General features: G+C 44.1%; 2 protein-coding genes across 3 annotated transcripts; one reads left to right on the top strand and one right to left on the bottom strand.

Moving 5' to 3' along the window:
• Nucleotides 1-2399: 2399 nt before the first annotated feature.
• BDBG_04584 lies at nt 2400-5804 on the bottom strand. Of its 2 annotated transcripts, XM_031721740.1 has the most exons (5): nt 5239-5804; nt 5035-5159; nt 3816-4950; nt 3178-3671; nt 2508-3074 (listed from the first exon to the last, which is right to left on the bottom strand). In XM_031721740.1, exons 3-5 carry the CDS (start codon nt 4334-4336, stop codon nt 2953-2955), a joined length of 1137 nt encoding a protein of 378 aa, XP_031578596.1. In that variant the 5' UTR covers nt 4337-4950; nt 5035-5159; nt 5239-5804; the 3' UTR covers nt 2508-2952. The 2 variants fall into 2 exon arrangements, with proteins under 2 accessions (XP_031578597.1, XP_031578596.1); XM_031721741.1 differs by lacking the exons at nt 5035-5159; nt 5239-5804 and having other exon boundaries at nt 2400-3074; nt 3816-5017.
• A 2471-nt stretch (nt 5805-8275) lies between these two features.
• BDBG_17146 (uncharacterized protein) lies at nt 8276-9126 on the top strand. Its single transcript, XM_031724932.1, has one exon. The coding sequence runs from the start codon at nt 8518-8520 to the stop codon at nt 8899-8901; it is 384 nt and encodes a 127-aa protein (XP_031578595.1). The 5' UTR covers nt 8276-8517; the 3' UTR covers nt 8902-9126.
• Nucleotides 9127-11409: the final 2283 nt, after the last annotated feature.

Here is an 11409-nt window from a genome sequence, read left to right as displayed (position 1 = left end):
AAGACTACGTTACTGTTCCAATAGGGGTTTGAAGGCTCAGGAAGACCATATGCTGAATGACAAGGGATGAGAAGAGACGTTCGTTCCGTATAGATGCTTGGGACGGTTAAATGTTAAAATCAAAATGGAGCATGAGTGGATGTCAGACAAACTTCCAACATGGGAAAGATAGATACTTTTAAGTATATTATTGTATTTTGACAACAAAAAGAAAAAATCAGAATACAAACTGAGAAACAAGAAGAACAGGTGATGATAAATGGGGGGAAAGAGGAAATGTGATAAATACTGCAGGCAAAAAAAAAAAAAAAAAAAAAAAAAGAGAGAGAGAGAGAGAAAAGAAATCCCCATTCTTCAAAAAGCGTATTTTCCCCTCAACTCTGCATCTTGTAGTATTTAAAATCGCATCGCAACAATCAACAACACTCTTCACGAGGACGACCCGGTCCGCACTCCGATTTGCGAACAGAGCCCCAGCCCCATTTTTCCTTTTTGTTACCCAGGTTATCTCTTTCCGTGTCCTTTTCCCTCGCGTTTCATTCAGCCCTTCAGCTCTCTCGGGTTCAGCTAGTTATTAGTTACCCATGCTTTCGCCATTATTATTATTATTATTATTCCGTATCGTGTTGTTCTCGAGATCTGCGGCCACTATACCTCTTCCGGGGCGAACGCGCGTACGGCCTTGGAACGAAGAGAAAATTCTTGGGTGAATGTTGGAGAGGAAATCTTGGGAGGAGGGGTTTCGGTAGGGGGCCATGCCGAAGACGAAGACGAAGGCGAAGGGGGAGGGGGAGCTTTCTTCGGAGAGGGGCAAGGGTCCGTGGAGGACGGATTACTTTGTTTTGATTGTTGGCTTTTTTTAAGCCGCAGCCATTGATTGATGAGGAGAGGTGAGATAGAAGTCGTCATTTTTTTACTCATGCTTTTTTTTTTTTTTTTTTTTTTTTTTTTGTGTATGTTATGTTATATAGTTTTATATACGAGTGAGTGGAAGGGACTCGTCGTGAGTAGAGTAGGCTAAAAAAGCACATATTTCAACACCTTTCATGGCATGAATTAGTTTTAATGATGAACTAATATTTCCTGTCCTTTCGATCTCGAGTCAAATGTGGCGAATCTAGACATAGCCCATAGCACACATATTTATCCCGATTCCGATTCAATAAAAGGTTATGAAAAGGGAAGCGAAGGGGGCGAAGGGAGATAGGATAGGCCAGGCCTCAGGAAAGCCGCTTCAGAACGGAACTATGAGTTTGTCTCGGGTCTGGTAACTTCCAGCGGACCGAAAAAAAAGCTTCCAAACAATGGCTTGGAAAACGGGATATACATAAAAAACAATAACCACATTTGAAGAAGGGTTTCTTGATTATTTTTTTGTTTATTAAATAAAGTTGCGAGCCAACCATGAAAAAAGACCGCCCATCATTTGAAATTCGTGCAGAGAGGCGGTTCAAAAGAAAAGGAAAAGAAACCAACAGAAACAACAGAGGTAGCTTAGTTCAGAAGAGGAACGTTACGTAAGATAATATCCACTAATAATAGAGATTAGACAATTAAAGTTAATAGATATATATAAAAAGAGCGAAAGAAATTATAAAATAATAAGAGGATAAAAGACAATGCAATAAATGTGCTGCAGGGGGAATATAGGAAAGAGACCAAGCGGCAAATTATTTGATCTACAAATGACGTTGCGGGCAAAGCGCAAGTGTAAGGGGTGGAAAATAATAAGCCAACTTTAAACCCCTGGTTCATCCAACACATTGCCACTTACTCAAGTGGCACTATGGTTAGGTGGCAGTGATAAAAACACGCAGACGACAGCTGCAAGGGACTGAAGCGGGCATATCCTGGTAATGGCTAGGGAAGCATTAAAGACATGGGACAATAGCTAAAGTATTCAGGAGCTCAAAAACTCGAAAACAAACAAGAGCCAGGGGCGAATAGTGGCAATGGAATAATATAAGAAGAAAAATTTTCCAAATTGTAATAGAAAAATAGACAAATGATCAACATCAAGGCATGAACAAATGAAAAATAAAATGAAAATGAAAAAAAAAAAAAAAAAATGAAAAAGAAAAGAAAATGAAAATGCAAGACATGATAAGAAGCAACGAACGGCAATCGGTCCACACTGTGGTATCAATGAAAGAGAAAAAAAGGAGACAAGTGATACGGAGGTAGAAAGAAGTGCGAAAAAACGCAGAACCAAATGCAGAAACAATACGATATGCCAGGACAAAAGGAGATGGAAAATCCACGGAGAAGCGACCGGCCCTAGTCTAGCGAGGGTATGTATAAAACTGAGCAAATGAAACGAAAGGAATAAAAATATGAAGTCGTCCCATTCCACGTATAGGAAGCAAAAAAAGGAAAAAAAAAAAAAAAAAAAACTAGCGCCTCTATCGTCAAAAAAAAAGACATGACACAAACACACCAAAGATAGGAAAAAAGAATATGTGTTTCCCCCTCAAATCCGGTGCAATTCCCCTACCTTATGCCATCCGAACAAAAAAAAAAAAGAAAAATTTCTCACACTGGGGTATCTTTGATTTCCGGCCGTGAAAACTCGAAATCCCACAACTCGAGCCGGGTGAAGAGAACTAGCAAAAGTATAGCAAAGAAAATATATATATAATACAAGCAGTAAATGGAGTGTGGGTAGAAGTAGGAAAAGTGGTAAATTAAAATCTTGCAACCCAACCTAGAGTCGTATATGACGATGTGAAGAAGGTGGATAATCGTCGAGCGAGGGAAATAAAGAAGGAATATTAGGGATTAGGAAGACCAAGGTTGGTTTTCCGCACGCACTTTGGGTTATGCCTGATCGAAGCAACGCCGCGTGCGAAGAAGTCGTTAAGAAGGTTGATGGAGTTTCTTTTGTAGAGAAGACGGACGAGAGAACATCAAACGGCAGTGAGGGGCCATTTTGGTGCAAGGAGAAGAGGATTTTTATTCTTCTTGCTGTTCAGGGGAGCCGGACTCCTTTTCGCCCTTGTGGACTTTGTTGTGTCGACGAAGATTCGATACCACGGAGAAGTGACGCCCACAGCCTGGGAATTCACAGGGGAATGCTGTTGGCCAGAGTGGCATCAATGTCAGTACTCCTGTTGATGGCAAAAATCTGGAAAGCTTCTCCTCCGAATAGATATATATATCGGTTGGGACTGGACTCACGTTTTTCACCTGTGTGACTGTACATGTGGGTCTGCAAGGAGGAAGGTCGGGTAAATCGCTTATCGCAGACTTTACACTTGTGTTTCTTCTGCGTGTTGGATGGGACTTTTGAGCTGAACTGGCTCATCATTGACTGAGGCCCGGATATGCAGCCATGCATGAGGCTGGACGGTCGAGGGAGGGTTCGCGATGGCATGCCATCGTAAGATTCTGAAGTGGTCGAGCTGTAGTCGGTGACGGAAGAATCGACAGAGACCACTGACGCACTGTAATACGGATAATTGCCCGCAGACGAGATCGATGAGGCTGAAGAATGTGCAGCTGGGAACCCGTAGGCTTCCCTAGGTCCCCTGGCATTCTGAGGGGCATATATATTTCGCGGGGTTGCCAGATCTTGGCTCAGCGCAACCATTCCTCGACTAGCATCCAGGGCATCGCCATACGTGGACGGCGGTGGCGGTTGTGACTGGACCGTTTGCGACGGAGCCTCGTTGCTGAATATCAAGTTAGCAAAATCGCACTGAAGATCCTCTATTTTTTCCTTATGTTTTCTTTTTTTTTTTTTTTTCTGTTCAATCTGGTGAAACGCTAGAATCATGGGACAAATCCAAAGAAAGGGGAAGAAGCAATGGACGAACCCTTGGGGCATATTCCTCGCATTCGAGTGTTGGTGATGGTGTTGCTGTTGGTGTTGCTGCTGCTGCTGCTGCTGCAGGGATTGCGCATATTCCATGGGAGGATAGTTAGCCGGAGTGAATGGAGCTATTGGAGACGGCGATGTATAGCTTTGCGCCTGTTCAAAAGTTGTCCGCGGAATCTCTTGGGGAAGAACAATCATCTGCTCATGACCGCCATACGCAGGAGCAGGGCTGTAGTTGCTGCTCGGGGCCATTGATGGGGCAGGCACCGGCACGCTCGTATATGGCATAGAGATAGCAGTAGGTCGAGAAACTTCCTCGCGCTTTATAGTCTGATGCATCGCGACAGAAGTTGCGGGAAGAGATGTAGGGTAGATGGGTTGCGGAGGATGAGCGGACGAATGCGCTGTCCAGGCTTCATTGAATTGGGGAGTGCCGGGATGAACTTGGCTCTGATACGCATGGTCGTAACCCATCCCACCGCCATACTGGCGGTTTTGGTTTTCGATAACCATAGTCATAGGGAAGGTTGGGCGTGGTGATAGCTAAAAATGGCAAGGGGTTCGAGATGCAGAAAATCGGCGGGTCTGAACGACAAGAAAATAAGAGGGAACGTCAGATGGTCGATCAATTGATCGGTTTGAGTCTTTTTCTTTCTTTCTTTCTTTTTTTTTTTTTTTTTTGTTCCTCTTGTTTCTTTTTCTGCTGCTGGTGGTCTCGTCTCCTCAATAGGCTTTGAGCCGACTATTTCTCCGTGATAGGCAGAGATCTAGCTCATGTATGTTGTTGGTTTGAGTGTATGTCAATATGTATGGACTGCAGACAGAATATGCAAGACTCGACAGAGTCAGTGCGTACGTATAGTATGCCTGTCCGTCTGTGTGGAGGTATATGTAGGAAGCCGGGTTCAAGGAAGTGTACCCAGGTATGTAGGACCGGAATGGGGGACAGACAGCTCGTGTGGTTCCTGATGTACGCAGCGTAGTTACAGTGCGGAACAAAAAAAATATAAAAGCGAGTTCAGATCGAAGGTCTGGGGAAAAGGGGATCGGCGCAGTTAAGAAGAAACAGGTGAGGGAGAGAAATCGCCAGAGTTGACGAGAGGAAGCACAAGGTCGACAGATCGTACGGAGTTCTGTGCAGGATAGGATAGTTAGTTAGTTACAAGGTACAACGGCACAACGCCGCCGCAAAGATAGTTTTAAGTAGTTACTTGTACCTAGCGTTATTCAGTTCCCAGTTCCCATCTTGGCAGATAGGGCGGTATGTATCGCTGGCCCGTATGGCCGCCGTATGGATGGGTATGGGTTGGTATGTAAGATTGCGTGTATTCTGTATGCCGTACTCTCTTTGTAAGTACAGACTGTATTGGTCCAGGAGATCTCAGCTGGGTATTACTAGTTCTAGTTAACTTATTACTTACCATAGTTACCACTCCTACTTCTATCAGGAGAATTCAAATATTAAATGCCAGATGGTGTGGAGCTTGCACTGCAGTAAGTTGGAGCATACGAAGATTGAGCCAAATCACGGAGAACAAGATACAGGAATAACAAGAACAGCAGCAACAGTTAATTATTATGATTTCAAGCAAGTCAATAAATGCCTAGAAATGTCAAAGGAAAACTGGGTTGAGAGGAAGCACTGTGAGGAGCAGACAGGGACATATCAAATCACAGAAGAAATGCCAGACCAACTCAACTCCACTCCCGCAATCCTCGAAGCCGCGAATTGGCTGGGTTTTAAGATCCAGGAAATGCGCCGCCAGGTACATGTAATGTACCATGTACCGTCCACGAGCAAAAAACTCCTGGGCCACATCTTCCTCCTGGTGGCCCGTACTAATAATAACCTTAGAATAAGAAGTTAAAGTTGTTCCTCCATCAAGCTCCAAGCGCTGTCCCAAGGGTCGGCTTTTCCAACTCCAGATGTCCGTAACCCATTAGAAGAAGAAGCCACTGACTACGGAATAACTATGTATATATATATATATATATATATATCGTGGCTTAGTATCGGTATATAAATTACATGAAAAATGACGTAATGAGTGTATTTGAAAAATGAGGCTTCATTGTAATTTTCGACAAGCAATTATTCCAATCCGGCAACATTATTATTGCAAAGTTTCTCTTCGTTTTTAGAAAACGGCATATCTACAAGAAAACAATTCGATCGTAGTCTACGTCAGGCGCTCTTGTGTGTGCCCATATTCCATTATTTCGAAGGAGACGACGACGACGACGACGACGACGACGACTACTACTACTTTGGTGGATCTGGGTGGGGAAGGGAGACAGAACGAGTTTCTTGTTCTGGTCAGTTGGTTCACAGCAGAAGCAGAGGTCGGTCGGTTCGCGGGAACTGCCTGCGCAAGGGCCAAGGGATGCCGTTGTGGTTGGCTAGTTAGTGCCACCGACGCGGGTTTCTTTTGGGGAAAGCTGCAGATCCTTACTTGGGTGGCTTAGAATCCAACGGCTCCACCCTTTACCTACTCCGTACAGACTACGGAGTACAGTGCAGTGGACTTGCCACAAGGAGAGGAGTCAAGTAGTAACTAATAAGTGAACAACTGACAATTATTTATTAATTCTTCTTCTTCTTATTTCTCTGCTGAGGCTTGTGTTTAGCGGAACCACTGCTTGAGGTTGATGCTGGCAGGGATACCGGCGGGTGTGGGGCTCGAACTATAACTATAGTTTTACTTTTTTTTTTTTTTTTTTTTTTTTTTTTCGCTCCCAGATTTCGGAGGGATCCTGGACTATGGATTACTACTACTACTGGATACTCGATGTGAGAGGGTATGGATGGATGGACGGATGCTGCTTCCCCCTTAGAAGTTGCAACAGGATTTTTTTCCGGCTTTAGCGGCCTCAAGCTGCTGCGATGTAAGCACTCGGACAAACCCTCCGAACTGGATCAGAAGTTGAGCGCTTCACACTCAGGGGGATTTTCTGCTCGCGTCGGGACAGCAATGCTTGTCCAGCTTCCCTTTAGAATTATACTACCCCCTACGAGTGGGGATGGCAGCCGCGTTTTGTTATCGCCAAAGCCCGGAAAGAGAGAGTGGCAATTTCTCGCCATGTCCTCATTGCTCTTCATGCCTGCCATCAGGTTGCGGTTGAAACAGCACGTTTACCATGGACATCAACACACCTACATGCAAGGAAAAGAACAATCGCAGTCTTTTTTTTTTTTATCACATCTGTTGCAATAGCGACTGGGATGACATCCACTGCCAGGTAACACAGCCAGGAGGCACAGTCGTGAACTTGACAGGTGTCGTCCGCCTCACTGTCACCCGGGGTTCCGATGGGTTTCCCATCCGTTCTGTTGCATTTTCGAGTTCCTAGACTTGCGAGACGCCGTATGTACGGACCTCGTATACATGTACGACTTGGCGATGCCAAGGACAGATCAATCCGGTTGGTATGGTTTCCAGATCCTTGCCGCTGAAAGCCAATTGATTTTCCTTTTTTCCTTTTTTTTTTTAAAAAAAAACTGTTCCTCTCTTCCTGCTTCCTCCTATTTCTATGTCCTTCTCCGAACTCCTCAAAACAGGGCAATGGAAGCTGAAGCTCTGAATCAGAAACGCTACAAGGGCCCAAAAAAAAGGAGCAAGATGCCCAGTTACATCTCACCCCTGCCAAAATAATCTGCGAAAGGGGTGCAAAACTTGTTTCAGAAATTATCCATGAGGTCTTCTATGTGCGCGGCTTAAAATATTCAACGAAAATGCCAGACGAACGACAGGGTTTGCAAGTATGACATACCATTGACAGCAATCGGGTGCCCAGGGGGCTGACGCCCCCGATCTAAAATTTCCCAGGGTCCCCTCCAACTACGGAGTACCACCATCTAGATGGATGGAATTTCCCCCCCTTTTCCCCATCCCTCTCTCAAATCCGAGAGCACCCCCCTGAGTCCTGAGTCATTGGCAAGGACTGAAGAGGGTTAGCAAAATAGCTGAGTGCGCAGGTCATGTGCCACTGCCCAACCGCATGCCAGGATGCATTCCCCGCCTCCATTTGCATCGGTGCATCCTCCTGATGAGAGTGACAGGAAAACAGCACGAAATGTCCAGCTCAAAAAGAAGAGGGGTTTCGGAGAGGGAAGCCGAGGGCAAGACAAATAGGGTGGGAAAAGCACCAATCAGATGAGAAGGAATTAGTAAAAATTCCTTCCTCCCGCCTGAAACGCGGAGGGCGGAGAACAAAGAAAAATAAAATAAAATGAAAGACCTTGAAGAATTTTACTTCTCATTGTTTTTTTCCGTCTGCTCTCGCATCGTCACATCGCATCTTCTGTACAGGGAACATGCCTAGGCACGGGCCGAACATATGCTTGCATCGAGGGTGAGCACGCAGAGACTACTACCCCCATACTGGCAGCCAGATATTTAAGCAACTTTGTGCCCCCCTTTTTTTTTTTTTTTTTTTTTTTTTTTTTTTTTTTTTAAATTTCAAATCTTTTCCATTACATTTCTATGTCAGTTTATTGTGGCAATCAATGATAGCTCAATTTAGACATCCTTTACAAAAGTCCCACCATGGAAAAAAAAGAAGAAAAAAAGAATCCTCTTTTACCAAAAATGGCCGAAAGAAGATAGGAAAGAAAAAAAAAAAAAGGAAAGAAAAAAGTCGAGCAGTGGAAGGACAAAACCGAAAAAAAAAAAAAAAAACCAAAAAAAGGACGAGATAAGATGCCAAGAATCTCACAACCACCTTTCCTCTCAAAAAGGCCGCGTAAGCTCAGCTGGGATGTGCATAAATCGCGGGAAAACAAGCAATCTTGGTTCGTGTTTAGTGGAGAGGATGGCTGGCATTGGCTGCGGGGATGTGGTGCCTGTCTAGTGTCGGCCAAGCCACTAAACCTAGGAAGTGTGGGGCTCTACCCCACCTGCACACCCTCACCTCACCTCACCTCACCTCACCCCCCCAAAAAAAGAAAAGAAAATTCCACTAGGGTCAGGCCAGCGAGAGGCAAGGCCACTACTTCTTTGTTTGGTGAGGTTTGTCGTAAGGCAAGCCCGGAGCTTAACCAACATCTTAATAGGGACTGCGCCGGCGGACGGAAAGCTTTTTAGATAGATAATTCAATAGTGGGAATGAGAGAGGAATGGTCATTTCAATACGTTTTTCTACGATATGATAGTTAGTATCATCCCACAGTAACTTTGTATATACAAATAACAATGTACTGTACGGAAGAACACTCCTTACAATCATTTCCATTGTGATTAGTTACCAGAATTTTTACGTCATCTTTATTTGTGGAGTCGTTTGCCTATTGTGGACAAGGTTAAAAAAAGAGTTACAGGGGTAAATCGCGGAAAGCTTAGCCTTGCAGAAACATGATTTGCCATTTTCTACGGAGTACGTACGGAGTACAGACATTATTTTTAATTTACACAACAGTAATAACTTACACAGTACCTACATAACATCGATAACTTACTGTACAGAAAAGGAATATTTTGACTTCAGATCATAAAGCAGAAATTCTTCAGTGTATATATAATGAGTGAGTCTGTGTCACACAGTCACAAATTGAACAAAGATAGCAGAATCTTCTCTTTTCTCACGATGTCTGTGCTGTATCTGCATCAAAGCAAAGGCTTAATTAAAAATGCAATTTAGCTGGCAATCTCTAGCGCAGGTGGCACTATCAATTTCCAAATGATCTGATTTATACTCCTTACACAACCCGGAACATGGCTGAGGATCGAATTAGTTCGTGGTGGTTGAGAATTTCTTTTCCTTTTTTTTTCTGTTATATATAATAACTATTTCTTTTACTCTTTTTACTTTTTTTTCTTTTCTTTTCTTTTTCTTTTTCTTTTTCTTTTTTTTTTTTTTTTTTTGCCCCTCTCAATAAATAATGCAACCTTTTCTCAACTGGTGTGCTTGTTTACATTTCAAATCCTTCTATCTACCCCTTCTTTACCCTTCTTCAAAGGAGACGTTTTACATCAAGATATAAAGCCGCCATGGGCCACCCATCTTCAACCGCCATAACCCTACCAATATGTGACCGTCTCCTGTAGCCCGTCCAGGCTGTCCGGAAACCCAAACCAAGATATGTGGGACTATTATTCAGACTGTCCCGCCCGCCGTCGACACGACAGGCGGGAATCCGCTTGCACCTTTAGCGCTTCAGCCACCTCGGCCCTGGCGGATTGAAGGATATGCTGACTATTCGCCAAGCGCCTAACTAACGTAGCTGTTGGGGAGGGGGGGGGGTCCGACCGACCCCGAATACGCAAGGCGCGCTTTCTCATCCGCTACCCCTCATTATTGCTTGCTAAGCTCAATAATAGCCAGTTAGTTAAACTACTACTATTATATGTCCAACAATACTCCGTACTGTGTAAATGCGAAGGAAGCTGCCGCTCTGTCTGCTTCACCGCCCAGGGTCGGATCGAGGAAATACGGTGCGCTTTTTTGGAGGGTTCAAGTCCGCAAGCCTATTTAGCTGCATGGTTTGGTTTTTTGTTTGCGCTTTCCACTACTTGATAGGCGCGCCATCGTGAACCCCGTGAAAAAGATACGAATGCGCCCTGCAACCTGCAACGAGAGGTGAGTGATAGTGAAGTTGGATGAAATAAGGATAAAAAGGATATGCAGCCTGTCTAACTCTGTGCACAATCCAAACGCGCGAAAGTCAAAGAGTTGGGGCGCATGTACTCTGTAGTTATCTGTACGTACCGTTTTGAAACCTTCCTCGCCTAACTCGGCAGAAGCATGATAACTGGGATAGATATGTAGCTTCCATTTTGATCCTCTCCAATCTTCCATTTCTTCTCTCAAAAATATCATTTTTACCCCATCGTTTGAATTATTTTTCTCTTCTCCGAGCCACCCAAAGCAAATTTGAAATATCTCTTCTCACTTACTTATTCCAGTTGAGCTCACGGGCACGCCACGCCATATTTATTTCATGCTTGCATTCATTATTTTCAGATTCAGATTCAGATTGACAGCGCATGCAGCACGCATACATTCATATGGAGTACGGTACGGACATGCATAGCTCAAAACCTTAAAAGGTGCGTGTAGCTCCTGGCAAAGCAAAATGTATGTACCCAATACGCATCGGCCTTTTTGATATCAAAAACTTCTCCCCCGGAAGTATCCCATGTGCATTTTTCTTCTCCATAAAAGAAAATGTTCGCAATCGCAAGAAAATGACATGAAGTAGTTGCCGAGCCACCCAGAGAAACACCCTGACCGTTCTTGTGAATCTCTATTTTTCTTTTTTTTTTTCCTTTTCGTTTTCCCCCCCTCCCCTCCTAACCGCATGAAAACAAGCTTGCTGTGGCTGTTCCTTTATTCCCCCGCGCTGGTCAATTGTGGCTGGTGGCATTTAAAAATAAAATAAAAATAAAATAAAATAAAAAAACCCAATTATTGAACTGGGCTTGTTTTAGCCAGGGGTAATGTAGAAGGGAAGGGGAGAAAGAAAAGGGATGTTGCGCTGTGCACAGCGCGCACACTTACACTTACCTTGAAGCTACAACTGTAGGGTATCCATGGATGTAATAATTAATGTATATTTCAGTGGTCTGAGATGGGGAGGGGTGCGGTTGTGAAAG

Source organism: Blastomyces gilchristii (assembly GCF_000003855.2).
Source record: "Blastomyces gilchristii SLH14081 genomic scaffold supercont1.9, whole genome shotgun sequence".
Taxonomy (NCBI): Eukaryota; Fungi; Ascomycota; class Eurotiomycetes; order Onygenales; family Ajellomycetaceae; genus Blastomyces; species Blastomyces gilchristii.
This window is presented reverse-complemented; position numbering and strand designations above follow the sequence as displayed.

Coding starts and splice junctions, on each gene's coding strand:
- BDBG_04584 (XM_031721740.1), bottom strand. CDS start 4,336: ATGACTATGGTTATCGAAAACCAAAACCGCCAGTATGGCGGTGGGATG. Junction 3,672..3,815: donor GCGAGGAATATGCCCCAAGG/GTTCGTCCATTG, acceptor CTTGATATTCAG/CAACGAGGCTCCGTCGCAAA. Junction 3,075..3,177: donor CAGTCACACAGGTGAAAAAC/GTGAGTCCAGTC, acceptor TCTGGCCAACAG/CATTCCCCTGTGAATTCCCA.
- BDBG_17146 (XM_031724932.1), top strand. CDS start 8,518: ATGCCAAGAATCTCACAACCACCTTTCCTCTCAAAAAGGCCGCGTAAG.